General features: G+C 44.4%; 1 protein-coding gene across 2 annotated transcripts in view; it reads right to left on the bottom strand.

Moving 5' to 3' along the window:
• Positions 1-23,924, bottom strand: part of ESRRA (estrogen related receptor alpha) — a 61,606-nt gene that overhangs the window by 6,814 nt on the left and 30,868 nt on the right. For both annotated transcript variants that reach the window (XM_033955059.1, XM_033955058.1), the window contains exons 2-6: positions 16,406-16,748; positions 15,778-15,894; positions 12,166-12,291; positions 5,021-5,188; positions 4,556-4,825 (exon numbers count right to left, since the gene is read on the bottom strand). In XM_033955059.1, coding sequence (XP_033810950.1) covers positions 4,556-4,825; positions 5,021-5,188; positions 12,166-12,291; positions 15,778-15,894; positions 16,406-16,736 — 1,012 coding nt within the window. In that variant the 5' untranslated portion in view covers positions 16,737-16,748. The remainder of the gene's footprint in view (positions 1-4,555; positions 4,826-5,020; positions 5,189-12,165; positions 12,292-15,777; positions 15,895-16,405; positions 16,749-23,924) is intronic.

Genomic DNA, 23,924 nt, shown 5'->3' with positions numbered 1-23,924 from the left:
CAATCCTCTGAAGCAACCCGCTCTACTCTTCAATTCCTCTGGAAATGGCCAGATAACTCCTTTTGTAATCCGCCTTGAACCGCAAGATAATGGCAGAATAGAAACCACTAATGTAATGTAATGCTCTGCAACAAGTACAAATGAACAATGTTAATCAAAACATATCTGAGTGGCATGAGAAGATTTCCAAGTTCTGTACTGACATACTTGTCTAAGATGGTGAGCAGGTGAATAATAAACAGACAGGGCCATGCCAGGACTCATATGCCTTGTTAACAGAAAGATTATTGAGGTAAAGACTAATCTTCCCTTCTATTGCATAAGGCATAGGAGTCCTGATGAGTGGGATGTATCAAAGCAGTCTCTTGAATCTAGAGTACGACAGATGAACCTACCCTTAACACCGAGGACCCCAAAATGGCATCCTTTTGCACTGCTACATATATGCTATAAAACTTTGTAAAGGTATGAAGTGTGGACCATGTGAGCAACTCTACAAATTCCCCATGATATCACCCATGAGACCATTTGGAGGGACCTGCCTCTTGACAGATATTCTGGCTTGAGCCACCAACACAGGCTAAGTTGTGCTTCTGTCCACTGCAGCATTTGAAGGGGATCTGGCTGCGGGGACCAGCGAAAAAGAGGATGTCCTGGAGTGGGCGCATCTGAGACCACCTCCTGTGGTTGCTGCCATGAACTTCAACACCTGGAGATAGTGCCATGCTGTAGGCGCTAGCATCCTCAGGAAGTCTGAAATTTGTCTCAAGATCTTCTGTTTGCATGGCTTGGGAAACTAAACACAGCCTTCTGCCGTATTGAAACAAATTCCCAAATACTCTAGGGATGAAACCGATACTAAATGGTTTTCCAGAAGTTGACAATCCAACCCAGGCTCAAAACAGTCAGACTACTTTTACCACTGCTTTTTCCCCCTCTGACTTGGAGAGGCTTTGATTAACCAAATGTCCAAGTACCGATGCACCTGTATTCCCACAGTGAATGTGCAAAGTGCTGTTGCCAGGCCAAAGGGAAGCGCAGAGAACTGGAAATGTCTCCCCAGTACATAAAGTACTAAATACTTCCTGTGCTCTGGAAATATGAAGATAGGCCTCAGTCAAATCCAGGGAGGCTATTCCCCTGGTGCCACTGTCACAATGACTAATCAAACAGTCTTTCTGTAGCACTGCACTATTTTCAGTGCTACATTGATGAACTTCAGATCCGGGATTGGTCTCCAGTCATCTGAGTCTTTCTGGGATACTATGAAGTATATAGAGCATCTGTCCAAGCCTGATTCTTTGGGAGGTGTGGGCTCTATGGCTCGAATGTCTAACAGCCTTGTCACCATCGCTTGGACTTTGACCACTTTCTCCAGTCACCAGGCCATAGAGTCCACAAACAGGAGCAGGTGACAGAATTTGAGCTTGTATTCTTTTCGAATGATGTCCAGTATGCAGCAGTCTGAGCAGATCTGCACCCAGGCTGCTCCTTAAGCCGATAACCTCCCGCCTGTCTGCGGATGTATGGCTATGGATCTGGAGTCATTGGGATTTTTTTTTTGGAAGGAGGGGAGGGCTGCTTTAGTGCAAGAACTTGAGGATCGAGATTGTCTAGTGGTTCTGTAGTTATGTCGAGATCCTTGATATGATATCTAGGCAGAGGCTCTTCCTGAGTTCTGACTAAATTGTCAAGAACTTCGAAAATTAGCTCGACCTGATCCTCTAGGGGCTTGTGGTCTGCTGTCTGGCAAAGCTTTAGGGTGATTATTTGCCACACTGGCCATAAGATCATCCAATCCCTTAACAAATAGCATTTGTCCCTTGAAAGGAAGCCTGCTCAATGTTGCTTTAGGAGCCGAATCTCCTGCCCATTGTTTAATCCAAAGCATTCTGCAAGCAGAGATAGCATAAGTAGAAACTTTGTTCATGACACGGATTATGTCATACAGAGCATTGAGGCCAGCAGCGTGCCTGATTTTAAGGCCAAATGGGATAGACACGTGGGATCTATTCACAGAAAAAGGTAGGGGAGGGTCATTGGGATGGGCAGACTAGATGGGCCGTGGCCCTTATCTGCCGTCTATTTCTATGTTTCTATATAGTCAACTCCTGCCATGACAAGCTGGGGTTAAACGTCATCATTCACCATGGGAGACTAATGTGGCAAGTGCGTGCTATGAATGAGGCCGCCACTATTGCCTTAATTCCTTAAAGCTGAGACCCCTAAATCTCCTAAGAGCAAAGATTCATTCTGGGGCAGTAAAGGCATGGTCTCTGACCCCCAGTTTCCCCAGTCCTTTGACTAATCCTCTGGGTCCTGATCGGACACCCTCTCTGGGGGGAATGCGTTTTGGGAGGGCAAACTCCCCTTGCATAGCCACATGCAAGCCTTCAGAGCGCAGGAGGACCCTGGCAATTTGCTTGTTTTCCACATAAAGACTCACAAAATCAGGAGTAAAGTCCTGAGCAGGAAGACAAGAGGACCCCTTCAGGGACTAACCTTTTTGTCTCTTGAGCTCTACAAATTCTATGCAGCTGCGTTTTGCCAAATCACTCTCCAAGAGCTCTGGGAGGGATTTTCTCCATGAAGAACAAGCCCTTTGTGATTCCCCAACCCTAGAGGTACCAGAGGGGGCTAAACATAAGGCTTCTGTCCCTCTCACATGCGCCATAGTACGTGGCACATGAACGCTGCTCAGCCGACCATCCAGCGTAAACCTGGCATGATATAGGGGTAGAGAGATCTGAGGAGCCCACTGGTAATCAATTTTAAGCAAAATCAAGGGATTTTGAGGCAGTTTGAAGCTTCTTAATCAAAACTGGGAAATTGAAGACAGGCACCATGGCAGCGTTTTGGCATCAAAAAAGGCCTGGGAAAGCTGCAAGTAAAGTCCAAAAAATTCAGGGAAGAGGTTTTTGGAGGTGGGGGAATCTGTAGCTAGCCCCAGAAAACACCAAAACTGCAATCCTGAGATACACCCCCCCCCCTTGATTTTCCCATAGGCTATAAGAGCCTATACTCACTGTGCTGCACTGGTGCCATTTGCCTGCTTCAGTTCACAATGGAGCTGCATAGTGAAGAAAGACCACTGCCTCAAACAAGCATAGCCCAAGTCCTGAATGCTGCAATCTTTGGATTGTCAGTTGGGCTAAAGTCAAACTGAGACCTCAGACCCCATGGAGTGTCTGAAGAACAGCTGGCACCTGACAACATCCTCCCAGACCACTGCGGAGCCAAACAACCTGTGCTCAAATGCCTGATGGGGCAAGCCTTACTCCCAGGGGAATGGTAATCTACTCAGGTTCCTTCAAAGGGTTGCTCAGTTAGCTGCAGACTGCTACTCAGAGGGTCTGCTCTTCTCCCAGGCAGAGCTTCCCCAGGGCTACTGTGGAGCTCCTGAGTACCAAAAGCCTCAGAATTTGGATAACCCCCCCTCCCCCCCCCAAAATAACAAAACTTCTCAGAACAGATCAGAACGATACCTTCCAGTTTGAATGCGGAAGGAAAAACTTAAGAGATGCAATACAGACCTCTGAGGAAGGAGGCGGAGCTGAAGAAAAAGTGTTTGATTCCTTCTGCACAGCTCACAGTTAGAGAAAGTTAACCCACTCATCAGGACTAGTATGCCCTGTTCAACAGAATTAATATGCATGAGAAATATTTGCATCAACTGCACTTGGCCCCTCAGCTATATGATAAGCTGTATTGTAGAAAAGCATTAGTGTCATGTTATTTATACATATTATGCTGGCATTATATTATCTCATTTGAATTTCAGTGCTGTTAATAAGTATATATTTGAAACTGTTTCATGGTGGTCCTATTATTAAGTTTCAATTTGCTGATTTTGAGCATCTCATTCATTTGGTCTTTTTACTACTGTTATGCTGTTAACAAAAATCTTAAGTTTTATGTTAAATTGTGCTTGCTGTCACTGCCTTGGGTGAATCTTCATAAAAGCAGTTAATAAATCTCAAGAAAGAAAGATCTAATGTGTGCATTTCTCTCTAATGTACATATTCGTTATAGCTATCCTCATAAGCAGACTAGGTAAGCTTAGCTTGGAAAACACGAGCAGCAAACCTGATTCTAATAGACAGCATCTTGGCTACATCTAAGGATGTATTTTAGAGGAGCTCAGAAAGTTCAATGGGTGGGATAGTCTGCACAGATTTTGGTGGCGATTAAGAAAGAAACAGTTTTGCATCATGAAGGCAATTCTTCTACTGCTCTTGTACTAGCTGGTAAAAAAAAAAAAGCCACCAACGTACCAAAATGCTATCAAAATCTGGTTTTGTCTAGTTAATTAGATTTGTTTTGCCTTTTTGCTTAATGTTGGATGTTATACAGATTAGTTTTGTGTTCATACTTATACACATTTTTATGATTTCCCATTTTATTTGTGATCTGTTTAGGAATTGGTGGAGTAGAAGTTTTACAATCAACAAAATCTATAATTAACAACAACATGGCACCCTTGATCCCCACAGGTAGCTTTTATTTTCTCACCACCTCTCCAGAGAGCCCCCTCAATACAGCTGCATTCTCTCACCAGAGTTAGCGAGCGTGAGGGCTTTCAGCAGTACGTATTCTTCCTTCTCTAGGTTCAGCGCTTTGTACTTGCGCACCAGCTGCAGCACCGAGCCGTTCAGGTCCAGCATACCCGCCATGCGCGAGAAGTCCTCATCCATCACGTAATCGTCTGCGTATACAATCTCATCTTCAAAAGGCAAGGAGCGGTATGCTACGCCCAGGATCAGGATCTCCATCCAGACACTCTGCAAGACACTCATCTGATCTGACAGCGAAAGGGAGGAGAATCCTACAAGAGAGAACAGTTTACAGTTTATTAAAATGTTGATACACCACTCATTAAAAATAGCTACAAAATATAAAAAAAGGAAGAATTGCTAAAGATAACATAAAATCAGTGTTTGCATAAATATTTAGGTAGAGAATGATCCAGCATTTCAGTGTAACTGCAAAAGGTGTGCCTCTGACCCTTTGTCTCTCTCACCTGGGATATTTTTAGCCCAGCTTATGATAACTACAATTTCACGGTCTGCAAGGTCGCACAGTGTAGTCATGGCTTTCAGGTAGCTATCTGGTACTGTGGGGTCAGGCATGGCATACAGCTTCTCAGGCTCTGCCACCAATAGGTGCGATACAATGGTGTTTATGGTAGCTGAAAGGCAGAGAAAGAGCCAATTAACATCCTGCATGTAAGATGCTGTTCTATGAGCAGATACTGCATTGTAAGCACAACCTAAGGCTTCCTGTGACATATTTTTCAAGATTCTATGGCACATTTTCATAAATTTGCATATTAAATTAATTAAAAAAAAAAAAATACAACTTTTTATAAAGATGAGACTTCCTGACATTTCTTGTATACCAGGTTAATTTGGTATTTTGTGTTTTGGCAGGGTGGGTGATGATCTTAGTGACTGATCATGAGAAGGAAGAAGGGCAATTATAAAAAGGAGTCTGAGGAAAGAAGTGAAAAAGGGATTTCAGGCAGGATAGGCAGGTGAGGGAACCAAGGAGGAGAGGGGGGAGATACCCCCCTCACACTACACAGCACCTCTAATCCCCACTTTTCACAATGGAGCCTCTCTCACTTATTCATTCTCCTCCCATAACCCTTTGGATTCTGTCACTCTCTCATCCCCCCTACCGCTCTTTCCCCACCCCTCTTATCCATCACATGATGGAGACAACAGCAACAGCGCAGTACTTCAGGCCACATCCTCTCCCCTCTTCTGCCTGGGACCGGGTTCATGCATTTAATCCCCTAGCTAGCAGAGGAAATATGGTTTGAGGCACTGTTCTTCACAAAACAGTTGGAAGGGGGTAGAAAGAAATTCAAGGGCCACAACCAGCACTGGTACTCAACATCAAAGCTCTGATCATGCTGCAGACACACACTCTCCTGCAGCAATTCCACAGAATGGAAGTTTAGGTTCTTGTCTCGATAATCTTCTTTCTGGTAGATGTGTCTAGGAGTCCTGGCTATAGGTAATATCCCCAAAATCTCAAGTTGTGTTGCAGTTGAAATTTACATTCTTCAACTCCGCCTCCTTCTGTAGATGTCCCCTTTTATTTGTACCACAGCAATCGATCATCACTACAACATAAGAAGTAGGAGAGAGGTGTACAGGGAACATCCCTGATAATACATTTATATTTTGCTCTGCAAGACAAAATTGAACCATGTTAATCAACCTATAACGTAAACCCAGGTGAAATAAACAACCCACCTGTCAAAATGCAACCAGCACTAACATTTATGGAGATCTGAAAGATTCACACTTTATGTTTATTGTTTTACTCTTCATATCAGACTGGCAGGAGAAGATCTCCAGCTATGGACATACACTCTGTTCAAGGAAATAAGCAGGCAAATTCTAACTGACAAGGCAGGGCGTCAAGACTCCTAGACACATCTACCAGAAAGAAGATAATCAAAATAAGAACCTAATCTTCCATTCTGGTGCAAAGTGTCTAGGTGTTCTGACTATACGTGACATACCTAAGCAGACTCCTGAGTGTAGGGTGAGACAGATGAGCCTGCCCTTAAAACTGAGGACCCAACGGCTGTATCCTCTTGTGCTGCCACATCTACTCTGTGAAACTTTGTAAATGTATGGGGAGTAGACCACATAGCTGCCCTACAAATCTCCTCGGAAGGGATTGCGCAAGACTCTGCTCACAAAGAGTCTAGTGGAATGTGCTGTCAAGGAAATCAGTGGCTATTTCCCACAGCCAAAGTACACAGACAAGATCACCTTACGAATCCATTTGGAAATGGTTGCCTTAGATGCTAGCTTGGTAAGGACAAAAAGATGATCCGAGACATATAGAATTATGATGGCAGATAAAGGCCAAATGGCCCATCTAGTCTGCCCATCCGCAGAGATACCACGTGTCTATCCCAGGCTTTCTTGAATTCAGACACAGTCTTGTCTCCACTACCTCTTCTGGGAGACTGTACCACGTATTTACCACCCTTTCTGTAAAAAAGTATTTCCTTAGATTACTTCTGAGCCTATCACCTCTTAACTTCATCCTTCACCTCTTAACTTCATCCTGTACCCTTCACATTCCAGAGTTTCCTTTCAAATGAAAGAGACTCGACTCATGCGCATTTACATCACGTAAGTATTTAAATGAAATTCAATCATCACTTCGAGATACAGAGAAGAGTTCTCTGCACATCTAGCAATTCTAACACTTTGTCTCTCTTCTTGGAACCCTTAGAATGGAACACAGGTAACCTGACCTCCTAATTGATATGGAAGGCTGACAACACCTTTGGCAAAAAGAAAGGGACTGTGTGAAGGAAGACTCCTGCTTCTGTAAGTCTGAGAAATGGCTCTCTACTTTTCTCGCCAAGACAATGGCTACCATTTTCAATGTCTGATCCATCAGCGAAGTGTCCTATAAAGGCTCAAATGGAGCCTGAGCCTTCTCAAAATGATCTTCAGCTGCCATGTTGGGAACAGCTGTCTCACTGTAGGCTGAAATCTGAGCGCTCCCTTCAAAAACCTGGCTAAATCAGGATGCGAGGCAAAAGCCACTGACACTGGACTTTTGGCTCCTTCTTGTCCTTCGCACACCATTGTTGAAACAACTTCCATGCCTTTGCACAGGCTGTAATCGTTATTGGTCTCTTGCTCTAAGAAGGGCAGCTATGACCACTTCCAAGTAACTTTTCCACACTAGAACTGAACATTCATGAGCCATGCCATAAGGCCACAGCATTCCTGATTCTCTATGGTAACTGGATCCTGTGACAGGAGATCCGATTCCGAATGCACCAGCAAATTGAGACTTCTATCCTTTTGAAGGCGCACTAAGTCTGCATACCATGGTCAACACAGCCAATCCAGCACCATCAGGATTACCATCCTCGGATGGTTCACTATTCGCCATATGACTCGGTCTATCATGGGCCACGGGGGAACACAGAAGCCCTTGTTCTAGCTACGGTTGAACTAGGGCATCAAAGCTGCCACTTCCCAGCTTAAAGGCTGAAGAACTGATCCATTTTCTTGTTTTCTGCTGACACCATGAGGTCAAGAACCAGCTGCCCCCATTGATACAATATGCAGTTGAATACTTTGTGGGACAGAAACGACTCCCCAGAGTCTAAGATCTTTCGGCTGAGATAGTCTTGTATATTGTTTGCTCTTGCTACATGCACTGCCGAGAGCGCCTGCAGGTGGAATTCTGCCCAATGGAACAACAACTTGGTCTTCAGGCAAAGCCGAGTATTTCTGGTACCTCCTAGTCAATTGACTTAAGCCACTGCCATGGCATTGTCTGAGAAAACCCCAACTGCTTTGCCTTCCAGATATTTTTCAAGCATTTGCAGGGTGAATTAAATGACTTGCAATTCCAAGTTCTTTGCTACGGTGTCCATCAGCTCCTGAACTGGATGACCAAGGCAATGCCTCCCTCCCCCCAGCTGTAGAGGCTGGCATCTGTCATCAGAAATCACCCCAGATGAAAATATCAATGGTATGCCTTTCTCCAATGACTCCAATCAGAGCCACCAATTCAAGCTCCACCATGCTTCCACTGTCCAGGCTAGCAGCTTCTGGAGCAAATCTGTCTGCAGGGATCATCGTGATAATAGAGTCCTGGCAAGGATGCATATGAGCCTTTGCCCACGGGACTACTTCTATGGATACTGTCATGGATCCAAGTACCTGGAGACAGTGCCATAGGAATTGGCATCCTCAGAAAGTCTGAAATCTGCTTTGTAAGCTTCCATTTGCGTGGCTTGGGAAGAAAAACATGACCCTCCACCGAGTTGAAACAGATTCCCAATACTCCAGGGTCTGGTTTGACTCCAGGTGACTCTTTCGAAAGTTGACAATTCAGCCCAGATCCTGCAATAGCTGGACCACCTGGGACACTTTTCTCTCTCCTTCCATCTTGGGTGGGACTCTGATCAACCAGTTGTCCAAGCAAGGAAGTACCACTACCATCAGTTTGGTTAAGGTGCACGGAGCTGTCGCTAGACCAAAGGGAAGTGTGGAGAACTGAAAATATCTCCCTAGCATATGAAATCTCAAGAACTTTCTGTGCTCTGGAAATATGGGAATATGGAGATAGTCCCCTTGGATTTGACGGAGGCCTGGAATTCCCCTTGTGCAACTGCTACAATGATAGAATGAACAGTATCCATGCAGAAACACACCACCTTTAGCACTGCATTGACTGCTCAGTCTCCTATCATCCGAGTCTTTCTTGAACACTATGAAATATATTGGGAGGCATGGGCATGGATCAGCTTGTCAGCTTGGACTGCTGGATGCTGGAGATAACATAAGTTGAATACAAATTTGAATTCAGTTACACCCTAACAGATTACTTTGTGGACTCTTCGGCTGGACGACCAGAGAAGGCTGTCAGAGTCCAAGCAATAGTATGAAGGTTGTTAGATATTTGAGCCATAGAGCCTATACTTCCTTCAGAAATCGGGCTTGGGCAGATACTTAATAGGCTGTTAACTTCCTGTTAACTTCCCTCCTATCTGCAGAGGCACGGCTACTGACCCAACGTCATTGAGACTTTTTGGAGGCTTTAGGGGCAAGCGAGACTAGAGGACTGAGTATGCCTTGAGTTTCCGTACTTCTGCCGACAACTCTGATATGTTCTCCAGAGTACTGTCAAAAGTGCCTTGAGCCATGAGAATTACCCAGACTAGACCCTTTAGAGCAGACATGGGCAACTCCGGTCCTCGAGGGCCAGAATCCAGTTGGGTTTTCAGGATTTCCCCAATGAATATACATTGAAAGCAGTGCATGCATCCTGAAAACCCGACTGGATTCCGGCCCTCGAGGACCAGAATTGCTCATGTCTGTTCTAGGGGCATGAGATCTACTGTCTGGAAAAGTCTTGGTTCAATGGTTTGCCACATTGGTCATAAGATCATCCAGTCCTTTACCGAAGAGCATCTGTCCCTTAAAGGGCAGCCTGCTTAGAGTGGCTTTCAAAACTGTATCTCCTGCCCATTGCCTGATCTAAAGCATTTTGCGGGCAGAGATAGAGTAAGCAGACACCTTGCTCAATGCTCTGATAATGTCATATTGGGCATCACATAATCAATCCCCATCATTACCAGCTGGGGGTAGATGTCATTCGTGACAGGAATCTGACGGACTCATATATGACAGGTGCATGCCACAAAAAAAAAAAAGAGGCCGCTGATACTTCTTTAACTCCCAAGGCTAAGGCTTCGAATTGCCGCTTAAGGACTGTGGTCCTGTGTACCCTTACTCTCCCTGCACTGCGGAGGGAAGTGCACTTGGTAACCTGCGCCACCAGTGAATCCACTTTTGGCTGAATAACTGCTGAAATTCAGGAGCCATAGAGTAAAGCTTTGTCATTGGCTTAGCAAACCATAGGGAGCCCTCCAGAGTCTTCCAATGCTTCGTAATTAAGGAAGCGAGATCAGGATGAGAGGGAAAAAAAATAAGTCAGTTTGGGAAGCACTCCTAACATAGCACTGCATAGCAGATACCTACAGAAAATCCAGTTCTAATTCTCACAGTGCCTCAGTAATAAACTCCAACAAGGCTGTCAACTTGATTGTACAGTCCTGCTACTGCCTATGGACTCAAAGGCTCTACCCTGGCCTCAGCATCTCTCACAAGAGAAGATTCATTCTAGGACAGCAAAGGCACAAATTCAGACTCCCAGTACCCCCCCCCCCCCCCCAGTCTTTATCTGACTGGGCTTCTGGATCATGCCCAGGGACCTTTTCTGGAAGGTTCACATTTGAAGTGAGGAAGATCCCTTGTGCAGTCACCAGCATTCCTTCCACTAGAGCCTGGAAACCTCAACAATTTAAATAGGACTTCCACATTAGACTTACAAAATCAGGGATAAAGCCCTGACTAGAGGGCCCCGAGGACTCTTCAGGGCTTCCCACAGTCTCCTCTTAGGTTCCGTGGCATCCACGCACCTATGCTTCACCTGATCACTATCCAGAGACTCTCGAGGGGATTTTTTCCTCCACAAAAGGAGACATCTGCAATCCCCCAGCTCTGGAGGTACCAGGACAGGCTAAGCCCAAGGCTCCCAACCCCTCCCTCATATGCCCTATGGCACATAGCACATGCGCAAAACTGGCATCACAGCTTGAGGGGTCCATCCCAAGTGATTTTCAGCAAAACTGAAGGGTTCTGCATCAGATGGAGGCTTTTAAACAAAAACTGTGAAATCAAAGATGGCTGCCACAGCAGCATGGTTGCGCCACAAGCGGCCCAAGAAAACCAAATCAAAGGTCAAAAAATTCTGGGAAGGGGTTTTTGGAGGTGGGGAACCCTATATCCGGCCCCATAAATGGTTCAAACATACAATTCCAGACACCTCCCTCCCCCCCTGATTTTTCCTTAGGCTACAATAGCCTTACTTACAATCTGTATGCTGGTTTTAGCCTGCTTCAACTGTCACAGAAGCTGGAATCTGGAGAAGAGAATGCCTCAGTCAGCCAAATCAAATCCACGTGCTGCAATCTTCGAACTGCAAGTTGGAACAAAGTTGGACCGAGCCCACAACCCCCATGGATCTATGTGACAAGGGGCAGGGAAATGCAGCCAGCACCCACTAAAACCCAACTGGACCACCACGAGGGCCAAACAGCCTACACTCAAGTACCTGATAAATCAGGTTGTGAGCTAGCTTCCATGAGAACAGACCCTGAGCTCCACAAGTCCTATTGCAGGCTGGCCAGACAGGTACCCCAAGGGTTTCCCTGCTAGCTGTAGACTTCTTTCCCAGAGTCTGTATCCTCTTCCATGCAGAGTTATCCCAGGGCCACTGGGAACCTCTTGAGCACCACAAAATCTCTGGATTTGGATAAAAGCCTGAAAATTAAGAACAAAAAAATGATCAGAACACCATCTTCTCAACTCGCTTGCGGAAGGAAAAACTAAAGGGGGCACTACAGCCACTGGAGAAGGAGGCAGAGTTGAAGAATGTAAATGTCATCCATCTGCAACACAAATCATTATTTGGGGGATATTACCTATAGTCAGGACTCCTAGATATATTGCACCAGAAGTGGCAGATATTGTATCCTTTCTCCCAGATGTGAAATTGCAGGAGACCACAGACTCTAACTACAAGGAACTGCTAAATGGTTACCTGGTGTCTTGGCACTGGGAATGCCTAGTTGCGTGTGTTGGAATGTGCTTTGATACTGCACACCATCTATCTCGGGTCTCCTCTTGTACTTCTGCCGGCCTCCTCGTACTCTATCCAGCCGAACGCCTAAGCAAAAAACCCAAAACAGACTCAGACTTCAGGCTCAAATTTCAGAAGTAAGATCCCACAGAAACTTGTAATAATTGTCAAAATGATATAGGTTTAGTTCAGTCTTTGTATGTATATATTGATGCATGTATAAATGACCAATGATGAAATAGGCCCAATCCAGTCTTTGTAGGGATACAAGCTTTTGCAAAGCTATTTACCAATTGTAACCCACTTATAACTCCAATATGCAAGGGTTTGGCAGGATGTAAGTTGACACACAACATATAAAACACACAACACTAACATAACATTCCAGTACCACCCTGGTGATCCTGTAACCTCCGACGCCCCTTGTGATCCTGGACCAGTCATTTAACCCTCCATATCCCCAGGTACAAACTTAGGTGTCGATATTCAATGTGATTTAACTAGCCAGAAACAGCTCCTGGTGAGTTAAATCATCTTTTAGGGGCTAACCAGTCATTTTCAGGGGCACTTAAGTGGTTAGTATGGCTGAAAATAACCAGTTAGCACTAAACTCAAACTTGGCTATTTTGGGAGCATTCTGGGAGTGGAATCAGCACTTGGCCAGATGTGACGGTATTCAAAACTCAACCAGCCAGGTTAACCGTACAAATAGACCACATAAAATATTGCACTTAACTGGCTATATGCTAATCAGCTCTGCAAATCTGGAAATTCATTGCCGGTGCCCAGACGTAGCCTGGAACTGAATTTCCGGGTTTAGTGCTGGCAATGGTCAGCAAAACTAACAGCTGAATATCAACCCCTTAGATTGCAAGGCTTCTGGGGACAGAGAAATATCTACTGCACCTGAATGTAACTCACCCTGAACTACCACTGGAAAAGCATGGGCTAAAATCCCAATCCCTTTCTCTCCTCCAGCACTGCATGGTATGTGCTCAGTGTCTGTCTAGGTAAACCTAATCCAGTTTTCTGGGTGAGAATTCCCAGCATTTGTGGCCCTAGAATTCCTGCACTAGGAGCCAATGACAATGGGCATCTCAGACCCTGAAGGTCACAGGTTTCTAACCACTAGCTTCCCTTTTTAATCCTTAAAGGGATGTATTCAAAATTACATCAATTCTTCCGCACTAGGTAAAAAAGCAGTAGAAAGCATAACTGATGTTACACATGGAGCATCTCAGTAGCATGAGTGTAAACAGCCTGGGTATGATGAATACAAGTTTGATGATTCAACAAAGACGACAAGTAGGAGTCTACAAGTAAAGAACCGTTCCAGTGTGTTCATTTCTTGAAACAAGTGTATGACACCTCCAGTGCATCTAAATGACTACATGTGCGTCATTGTGCACAATCACCACAAACACACACACATTTTATGTTCAGGACCATATTCTCTATATGGCATCCAAAAAAAAAAAAAAAAAAAAAAATCAGTGCCAACTAGAATGACACTTAATGAAATTCTATAAAGCATACGTGTATCTTATAGAATCGTGCTAAGTGCCAGTGTGTTATCATAACTTTTAGGTGCACCCATTTAAGCCAAGGAAAACCAGATCTAAGTACCTATGTCTAACTTGTGTATGCACTGGGTGTATTCTGTAACAGTGTGCATAAATCTTAGGAATGCCCGTGATCCACTCATGCTCCTCTGGCCACACCCCTTTTTCAGATTCATGTACTAGAACAGAGATGTACCACTTTATAGAATGCACCTACCAACTTCTAATCAGTGCCAATTAGCATCAATTATGTTTATGTTTATTCATATTTATAGACCGCTCTTCACGATAGCATCAAAGCGGTTTAGAAGAAGTAAAAACAAAAAAGAAAAGAACTCATTATCACAAGAAAAGAAAAATATAAGAGTATAAAAATAAAATATAAAATATGAAATATAAAAGCTGAATCCAGGAATCCCTTCCTATGTTCCAAACCAGAGAGGTGTAGATCTTCCTCAGAAATAGAATTATGAAGTGTTAATTGCCAATTATCAGCATCAATTAGGCTTGTTAAACAAGTCGTGCATTCAAATCAGCTGTGTGCACCAATTTCTGTGCACATCTTAATGCGCCATATGCAAAGTTGGGTGCCCCATTTATAGAATAAGGTCAGTTGCATGCGCAACTTAATTTAATAATTGGTTAATTGGCATTAACTAATTAGTGGCTTGAATTGGTGTTAATTGGCCTTAACTTATCTGTATCCTAAATCTATTGTTGATTGATATGAGTTGTCAAGATATATTATTGATATGTTCAGTTTTTAGTTTTTTGTGAACCGCATTGAACCCAAATGTACTGTGATTTATAAACAAACTGTTATGTTAATCAACACTAATTTGCAGTTGTGTGCATAACCGACCTTAGTTGCTATTCTAGACACTGCATGTGTAAATTCTGTCATGCACAATTTCTAAGGGGTGTGGCCTCAGTGGGGCATAAGTGGGCCAAGGACATTCCTATAAGTTCTGTGCATAGGTTCTAGAATACTAGGGGATACTTATCTAATTACCAACAGTTAGGCGTGAGCACTTACACCAGCCGTTGACATAGCCTAAGAGCTCTTGTCTAAGGTTAGGCGCAAAACTGCAAATTTACGCTTCCAAGTTTCCAAGTTTATTAGTTTTTAATATCCCGACCATCAAACAATTGTCTGGCCGGTTAACAATAAAATTAATAAAGAGTTTAAATGTAGTAGAATGTGCATGAAGATATCTAAAATTAAACATAGACGACAAAGACTTGACATACTGGAGTGTGAGGGTAATAGGGGAGGAAAGGGAAAAAATTACATTGTATAGAAGAAATGGGAAAAGTGGGGGGGGGGGATTGAACGAAGGGAAAGGGAGGCGTGAAGATGATGGATGCTTGCCTGATGAAAGAAAGAAAAAAGAGAGAGAGAGAGAGAAAAAAAAAAAAAAATTTTAGGTTTGAGTAAAAGCGTCCCGAAATAAGAAAGTCTTTAGATTCGTCTTGAATTTGGCTAATTGTTGTTCGTCGTGAAGGTATTGTGGAAGTGAGTTCCATAATGTAGGGGCAGTTATAGCAAAATTTGTTTTGCGAGTATAATAGAAGTCTTTTAGGGATGGAATATAGAGAAGTTTGTGGTCCGATGATCTTAATGTACGAGTGGAACTTTGAGGAATAATGAGTTTTATCAAGAAATGTAGGTTGATGTAAGAGTTTGATTTTGAAAGTGAGTAGAATAATTTTATAAGTGATACGGTGGGAAATGGGAAGCCAGTGGGCTTCCTTTAAGAGAGGAGTGACATGATCAAATTTGCTTTTCTTAGAATTTGCACTCAGCGCACATCATCCCAACACCTATATGTTGGCACCACTTTAAAATTTACCTCATTTGCGTATATTATATCCATCACAATTTTGGCTGTATGTATTTCCTGCTCCTTATATTGGGAGCTGGGCTTGGCTCAGTGCTCCCTGGTGCTGGTTTTGCGCTCAGTCTCATGCTAGGAACGGGAAGGGAGGCAGTGCTGGCTCAGTGCCTTACCTTCTTTTAGCATACCCACTTTCAGGCACTTGGTGAAGCGACAAGCCTGGCATGCTTTCCTGCGTCTTTTCGTGATTTCGCATTCATTGGTGGCTGGGCAGCTATATTCGATACTGCCTGCAGAAGAAAGAGAGAGAGAGAGAATAAAATGACTGTTGGGAACAGAAGCATCAGGGGTAACTAGATTAGACTGCGAGTATGATGAGTTTGAAAGGTTGTGAGCAGAACAGGACAAGTGAAAAAGAGCATTCTACACTCTCCTTTCTAGCCCTTTTTCTCAAAGGCTACAAGTTCTGCAATGTTGACTGAAATTTGCAGTGATTCTTCTCTTGACTCTCAAGGACGGTGTTCTCCTTCCATTGTTCAAAGGCAACAGGTAAGGAGACAAACTCCTGCTGCTTCCATTATTCTGACCCTGGCTCCTTTTAATTGGCGTGTGTGGTCCCTTCACTAAGGCTATATGACCAGGACAGTCTAAGGCAGATGAAAAGACCCTCAGTTACAGGCATCCTTGCTTTTTACAAAATACAACTTAAAAGGTAGGGCTGAAGATGGAGTAAGAGACATTGATGGAGACACACAGCAACAGAAGCAGAGAGAGACAGTGAACAGAATGGAGGCCTCTTACCTTGTATTGTACGTTTGAAGAAGGCTTTGCAGGCCTCACAGGAAGCCACTCCATAATGGTATCCTGAAGCAATGTCTCCACACACTAGGCAGAGACGTTTGGGCATGGAACTCAACATGTATTTGCCCCTGCACTGGACATCACTCTGCTCCTCCTCACAATGCCGGTTTGGTGTACCCGCAGGGATATGGATGTTCTTTGAATCCAGTTCATGGCCTGGTCCGCTCCCACTGGTGTCAGATGATGCACTTGGGCTATGTTGCTGGATGCTCTCAGGGCTGGCAGGCTCTGTCTTAATGTACAAATCCGTCCGGCAGTCTCGGGAAGACATTGCGACTCACACCTGTAAGGGACAAAGAGGTAAGGGATCTCAAATTTTCTGGCAACAGGAGCTGTGGATTAGAACTAGCACAGAAAGATTAAGCGGCTCACCCAAGGTGAGGCGCAAGGAGTCGATGACAGAATCAGTATTTAGACCTGAAGCACTGGGAGATAGTTCAATTTGTCCTAAGTTCACACAGAGCCAGGACAGGACTCACAATTGACAAGCAGAAGAGTAGTCAAGTGGTTAAAGCAGCAGGCATGAACCGGGGTTCAAATCCCATTCGAATCCTTGTGGTCCTAGGCAAGTCATTGCCTCAGATATAAAGCTAGGGCTCCTTTTCAAAGCTGAACTACCTATCAGTGGCATGCTGAATGTGAAGAAGCACATTCGATTCCAAAGGGCTTTTTGCATTCAGCACACTGCTAATCAGTAGTGCAACTTTGTAAAAGGAGCCTTTAGATTGTATTTGTCAGTCAATCTTTTTGTGGTGATAACCCCATAATAATGGTCAAATAAAATTGTCTGACCCCCCCCCCCCTCCTGGAGGTGCAAAATAATGATGCACCTATGGAGAGCCTACCCAAATTGTGATCCCATTTGGGGTTTGGACCTACAGTTTGGAAAGCTCTGTTGTAAGTCTTCTGGGGACAAGGAACTACCTATTGTACCCGAATGTAACTCACTATGAACTTCTAATTAATAGGCGGTGTACAAATAACTTAAATAAATAAATAAATCCAAGCGAAACACTAAATAAATATCTTTGTTGTATAAGGGGTTTCTAGCATGCACTAGCCATGTGGATCTGAGGTTCCCAGGATAAAGCTTTAGCCTAGCCAAGGAAGCTTTTTGACCTGGAGGGGTAGATAAACATAGGAGCTGATGTCCTTGTAGCGAGGTAATCACTTTGGATATAAGTTGCTCATAAGCATCACAGTTTCTGCTGCCTGTGTCACCTAGCTCTTCATGAATAGATGAAATTAAGCAGTCCCAAAACTACGCACAGAGTGGAGCTATCAAAATATGAAACATTCAAGCCCCACAGGCTATCCTTGTGTACCGACCTTCAAACAGCATTCTTTCTCCTCACAAAGTTTCAGTAAATTTCTGTAGAGTTCTAAGGCAGTGTTAGAAATCACTATGGGAGGCCAAGCCTTATGCCCCTAACATCTCTTGGTGCTGCCAGACCAGGGCAATTAGAACTGTGAATACCAAGGCAACATATAGCATACCAAAGAGAGAGGCCAGCCTGGGGCTTTCATTCCAAGATGCTTCTAGGGCAGTGGTCTCAAATTCAAACCCTTTGTAGAGCCACAGAAAAAAATAGTTAATGTCTTATTACAGAAATGACAATTTTGCATGAGGTAAAGCTCTTTATAGTTTATAAATCTTTCCTTTAACAATTAAAGATTTATAAACTATAAATACTTTTACCTCATGCAAAATTGTCATTTCTTTAATAAGACATTAACTATTTTTTCTGCGGCCCTTCAAGTACCCTATTTTTCCTGCAGCCCTCACAGTTAAAGTTTAACATCATTCTTTTCTCAAAACTAACATTTCAATCACTATATTGAAAATAAAATCATTTTCCCTACCTTTGTTGTCTGGTGACTATTTTTCTGTGATTTTAACTATGTTTCCAGGGCCTTCTTGTCCTTTGACTGTTTTTCTCTCCGTCTTCACTTTCTGCCTTGCATCCATCTTTGGCATTAACTTAACATTTAGTTTTCCCATTTTTCTGCTTTATTCTCAAAATCTGCCTTTCTATGTCTTATCTTCCCTCTCTCTCTCTCCTTCCACGGTCTGACATGTCTCTCCTTCCTTTCTCCTGGTCTGGCATCTGTCTCCTTTCCTCCCCCCTCCATACCCTGGCATATCTCCCTCCCCCTCCATGGTCTGGTTTCTCCTTTTCTTCTTTCCTTTTCCTCCCTCCCATAGACTTGGCATCTCTCATTTCTCTCCTCATCTTCCTTCTCCCTCCTTCCCTCTCTCTCCACAATTGGGTGCAGCAGCAGCATTTCTTTTCTTCCCCCCTTTCCCGTACAACAGCAGCATTTCTCTTCTTTCTCCCCCCTTCCCTGTGCAACAACAGCATTTCTCTTCTTTCCCCCTTTCTCTGTGCAAAGCAGCATTTCTCTTCCCCCCCCCCCCCCTCCGCCAAGTGTTCAGTTTCTGGCCGGTTCCCTTGTTGCAGTCATTTTACGTTCAAAGCTGCAGGTGGTGGCGGCTCCTCATGCAATCCATAACTGCATCTGAAGCCTTCTCTCTGACGTCGTGACTTCCGGCGCAGGTTCAGATTGCGCGAGGAGCGGCCACGGCTTTGAACAGAAAAACGACTGCAGCAAGGGAGCACTCAATCATCACGTCCAGACCGCAGGCCGCAAAATAGCACCTGGCGGGCTGCATGCAGCCCATGGGATGCGAGTTTGAGACTGCTGTTCTAGAGGGCAGATATGTAATATGCTGGGAATGTACAAGAAAAGAAGGGGACAGGATAATGCCCAAAGCACCTCCTACCCACTCCCAAGCATTACTACTTAATGGCAGCCATGTGCTATTGATGCCACTGTCCAAATGGGAAAAATGCTTTTTACTATCAGGAAGAGAGAGTGAGCACATGAACTATAGTCATGTCATAAGCCAGGAGAATGTTACTGGAGGCCATAGACCTGCTGAGTTACAGGCATGGCAAAAGGTAGTAATGTTAGGAGTCGAATGGTATCACTCCTGGGCATATGACTCCTTCCCCAAGGACAAAGGAATAGCTTTTCTCAGGGGGAGGGGAGAGTCTTTTAACACAAAATGTCTATTCCGCTAGAGGAAACCATACATCCTTCAAGAAAGCTACAGGACAGAGATGCACCACACTACTACACACCTTCTCAGCAGGGAAAAGTATGCCACAGGAGTGGCATAGCTGGGACTCTGTGGAACCTGGGTGGGAGGCCCGAGATGGGCTCCCCTAGCATGTGTGCACACTAGTGCTGCCTGATTCAGGAAAAAAAATTTTTGATTCAATTCAGCCTATTGAATTGGTTTTTCGATTCGATTTTCCTGCCCAATTGGGTGTTTTTTTCCAAACATCCTGGTGGGGTTATTTTATAACCTCTTCACCCCCTTCTCCTAACCACACTGGCGCTGTGGTGTAAACAAAATAAACAAACAATAAAAGACTTTTCCTCTCTCTGTTAAATCCTAGCTCATGTTTGCAGTCTAACACCAGCTCTGGCAGGATACACGTTTCAAATCTGACATTGTAATCACAAAACAGAAAATAAAATTAGTTTTCTACCTTTTGTTGTCTGGTCATTATTCAAATCTTGTTGGTCCCAGGCTCTGGTTGGCTTCCGATAACTTACTTGCCAGGGTCCCCTTCTTTTTTCTTTCTCCGTGCTAACCATCCATCTGTCATCTCTGTCCTCCCCTTCCGTTTCCTTTCCCTCCCCAGGAGGACTGGCATCTTTCCTTTTTTTCGTCTCCCTCCACAGATCCACCTTTTCTTAACTACCCTTTCATCCAGCATCTCTCCCTCCTTCCCCACCACCCCAGGGTCCACCATCTCTCCCCTTTCTTTTCCCAATTACCCTCCTATCCAGTATCTCTATCCACCCCCCACCCCACCTGCCTCCACACCATCCCTTGTGTCCAACTTCTCTCCCTTTCTATTCCTTCCCTCCCTAAATCCCATTGTCCATCATCTCTCTCCCTCTCCTCTATTTTCAGACCCATTATTTCTTCCCCACCAAAGTCCGGCATATGCACGTCTCTTTGAACTTCCCCTTCCCTCCTTCCCTCTGTGTACTTCTACACCAGAGCCCCACACCCCTGAAGGCCTGCGCCTCCCCCTGAAGGCCTGTACCACCATCCCTGAAGGCCTGTTTCTCCCTTGAAGGCTTGACCCCCCCCTTAAAGGCTTGACCCCCCTTAAAGGTCTGCATTCCACCCCCGAAGGCATGCCTGTCCCCCCTGAAGGCCTGTCCCCCCCTTAAAGGCCTGCCTGCCTGTCCCCCCTGAAGGCCTGTGTGTTCCCCTGGCCTCCCACTGGTGTCCGGCCTCCCCCCAGCCTCCCCGCAATGTTTACCTTTGAGGAGCAGCCTGCAGACAAGATCGCGATGCTAGTGATCTTTGCACTGCTTCGGAACGGTTTCCTCTGCCGCATCCCGCCCCTCCTCTGACATCAGAGGCAAGATTGCGGCAGAGGAAACAGCTCAGAAGCAGTGCAAAGATCGCTAGCACTGCAATCTTGTCTGCAGGCTGCTCCTCAATGGTAAACGGTGCGGGAAGGCCTGGGGGGAAGCGGGAGGCCAGAGGGGGAAGCTGACAGCTGCACTTCCCGACTGACCCTCTAATCTAATCTAATCTAAACCTTAAGTTTATATACCACATCATCTCCATGAGAATGGAGCTCGACACAGTTTACAAGAACTTAAAATAGTGGGTAGAGAAGAAGAAAAAGGATTACATGAACTTATGTGTAGAAGGGGGAGAGAAAGGGGGGAAGGATAGAGCTACAATTTGCTGAAAAGCCAGGTTTTCAGTTGTTTGCGGAATAACTGAAGGGAGCTCAGGTTCTGCAGCGGGGTGGTGAGGTCGTTCCAAAGACCTGTGATTTTGAAGAGAAGGGATTTTCCCAGTTTGCCTGAATAGTGGATGCCGCGTGGAGAGGGGAAGGCTAGTTTAAGCCTTTGGGCAGTTCTGGAGGAGTCGGGACTGGAGGAGTTGAAAGACAGTGGGATAAGAGGAGGCAGGATTCCGTGAATGATCTTGAAAGCCAGGCAGGAACATTTGAAATGGATTCTGGAGATTATTGGGAGCCAATGAAGTTTGGCAAGGAGTGGGGAGGCATGGTCAGACTTGCGTTTTGAGAAGATCAGTTTGGCTGCAGTATTCTGGATTAGCTGGAGTCTTAGAATACTTTAAAGCAGGTGCGGCAGCGGCCGGCAAGCAAGAGCAGCGCTGCCGCTCCTGCTTTAGGGGGCGAGGGTCAGCTGAATCGGGAAGCCAATTTTTTTTTTTTTAATCGATTCAAATTGATTCACCCGAAGTGAATCGGTGAACCGATTCAAATCGTGAATCTGGCAGCACTAGTGCATACTCCCCACCCCACACACACTAGGCCTAATCTCATTCTCTGAGAAGTGAGGCTTGGGTGCTCAGGATGCTTCACTAACAGAGATGCCAAATCTCACCCGTGAATGTTTTCTCATTTTCACGCTCTTTGAGCCCTATTTCTCACTCATCAGAGCTTCAGTACCAGTGCACTGATCTTGATCACTGCTTGTATGAGAAGCAAGCCTTAAGTAAACCAAGTGGACCAACCAGTAAAAAGAAATATGAGCATACCTTCTTGCTGCTTCCCCTTGCACATGTGCTCTGCAACTGCTGTACATACTTTTTAAACTATTGGGTGGAAGACAATTTTCAGCTCAAAAAATTTACCAAATTGCTCCCCACTTTGTATTCTTTCAGAGACTCCAATGAAAAGCCAATATCATTTAATGCTGCCTTGATTCATTTGCAAAAGCAATACTACATTTAAAATCATTCTGGATCTATAACCTGGAAGTACTATCTGAAAAATCTCACTCCTTGGTTTGGTAAATGTCACTCTTTGGGATGGTTCACCCTTAGCTTCTCTCCACTAGGTCCCTGCTCGTTCTCTGAAAAGAGAGGCCTAAGCAGGAATTCTTTTCACACGTGAGGACTAACTTGTGTTACTAGAAGGAAATGCCATTTCATTTTTAACTTCTGGAGTGTTCCTGATGCAGCCTGCATTTGAGCGAAACATGGCCAGACTAGATGTCTTGTTATTTAATTTCCATAATTTGCAACAATAATAGCACATCATTAAGCCATAGCTTGCAATCTGAGAAGTGAGCATGAGAACTCCCACCCACCCCTATTCTATAATCTTGTGCTTAAAACACAAAATTGGGTACCCGTGTTGCAGAATAGTGCTTGATATATAAGCAAGTTAAATTGGAGCTGTTGTTCGGTGTTAGGCGCTATCAACTCACACTCGAGTCCTAGCGACTTGATGAATTACGGATCTAAAAAGAAATCGGTTTTGTGCTAGTCCGGAAAGGCCCGCCAGCATCATTTCCCATGGTTGTTTTCAACGTGTCCAGCCATCTGGTTGCAGGTTGCCCTCTTTGCTTGGTTCCTTCGATCTTCCCAAACAAGATCTCTTTCTCCTGTGATCTCTCTGTTCTGATTGTGTGACCAAAATAAGACAGTCATAACTTCATCATTTGAACTTCAAGTGGCATAGCCGGTTTGATCTCTTCCAGAATCGATTTGTTAGTTCTTCTGGAAGTCCACAGCGTGCCTAAAATCCTTCTCCAGCACCAAAGCTCAAATGAGTCAATCTTCTTTCTGTTTTGTTTCCAATAGTGTCCAGCCTTTGCATCCATAATTGACCACTGAGAAAATGAATGCATGGATAAGTCTGATCTTCGTTTTGAGTGTTACCTCCTTGCCTTTGAATAACTTTGTCGAGAGCTTTCATTGAAGAGTGATCAAGTGCTATTGTGCGGAGTATTTACTCCCTGCTAGTTGATTCTTTATTCACAAAAGAGCCCTGGAGATTCTATCGCCTTCTTGCTCAAAATCTTCATCATTTTCTATGTTCATGATCTTCATCTTCTTTATGTTCAGTTCTAATCCCATGTTATGACTTTCGGCTTTGACTTTTCTCAGTGGATACAGCATGTTTTCTTTGCTGCTGGTGATAAGCGTTGTATCATCTGCATAGCACAGGTTATTTATATTTTAAGCCACCAACCTTGAAACAGATACACTACTTTTCCAAATTTGCTTTTTTGAAAATGATTTCACCATACTGGTTGAACGGTGTCATGTCAATCTGACTGCATGGAAAGCTAATCAATGTCACCTTGATCCAAGACTGAACTCTTGAGGACTTTCTTAAGAGAGCAGACTCCACAGGTGACCCTTGAGGGGAGGAATGCTGGCCTAGTGCCTAACCCTCAGTAAGCCTAGTTCTAAGAGAGAGATTGTAGAGGATCAGCAGGCCCACCCCTAGCTCATTTCTTTACTTATAGCAACCTGTGAATTACCGTCTGGTTCTGGAACAAGGCATTACTTTGGTAGGATTTTTCTGCCCTTTCTTTTTTATTTCTTCCAAGTGTAAGTTCTTATGCACCACAGTATGACTGGGAAACATCGTAT

Source organism: Geotrypetes seraphini, chromosome 8 (genome assembly GCF_902459505.1).
Source record: "Geotrypetes seraphini chromosome 8, aGeoSer1.1, whole genome shotgun sequence".
Classification (NCBI taxonomy): Eukaryota; Metazoa; Chordata; class Amphibia; order Gymnophiona; family Dermophiidae; genus Geotrypetes; species Geotrypetes seraphini.
Note: the sequence above shows the minus strand (reverse complement) of the source record. Positions and strands in the feature narration are given on the sequence as shown.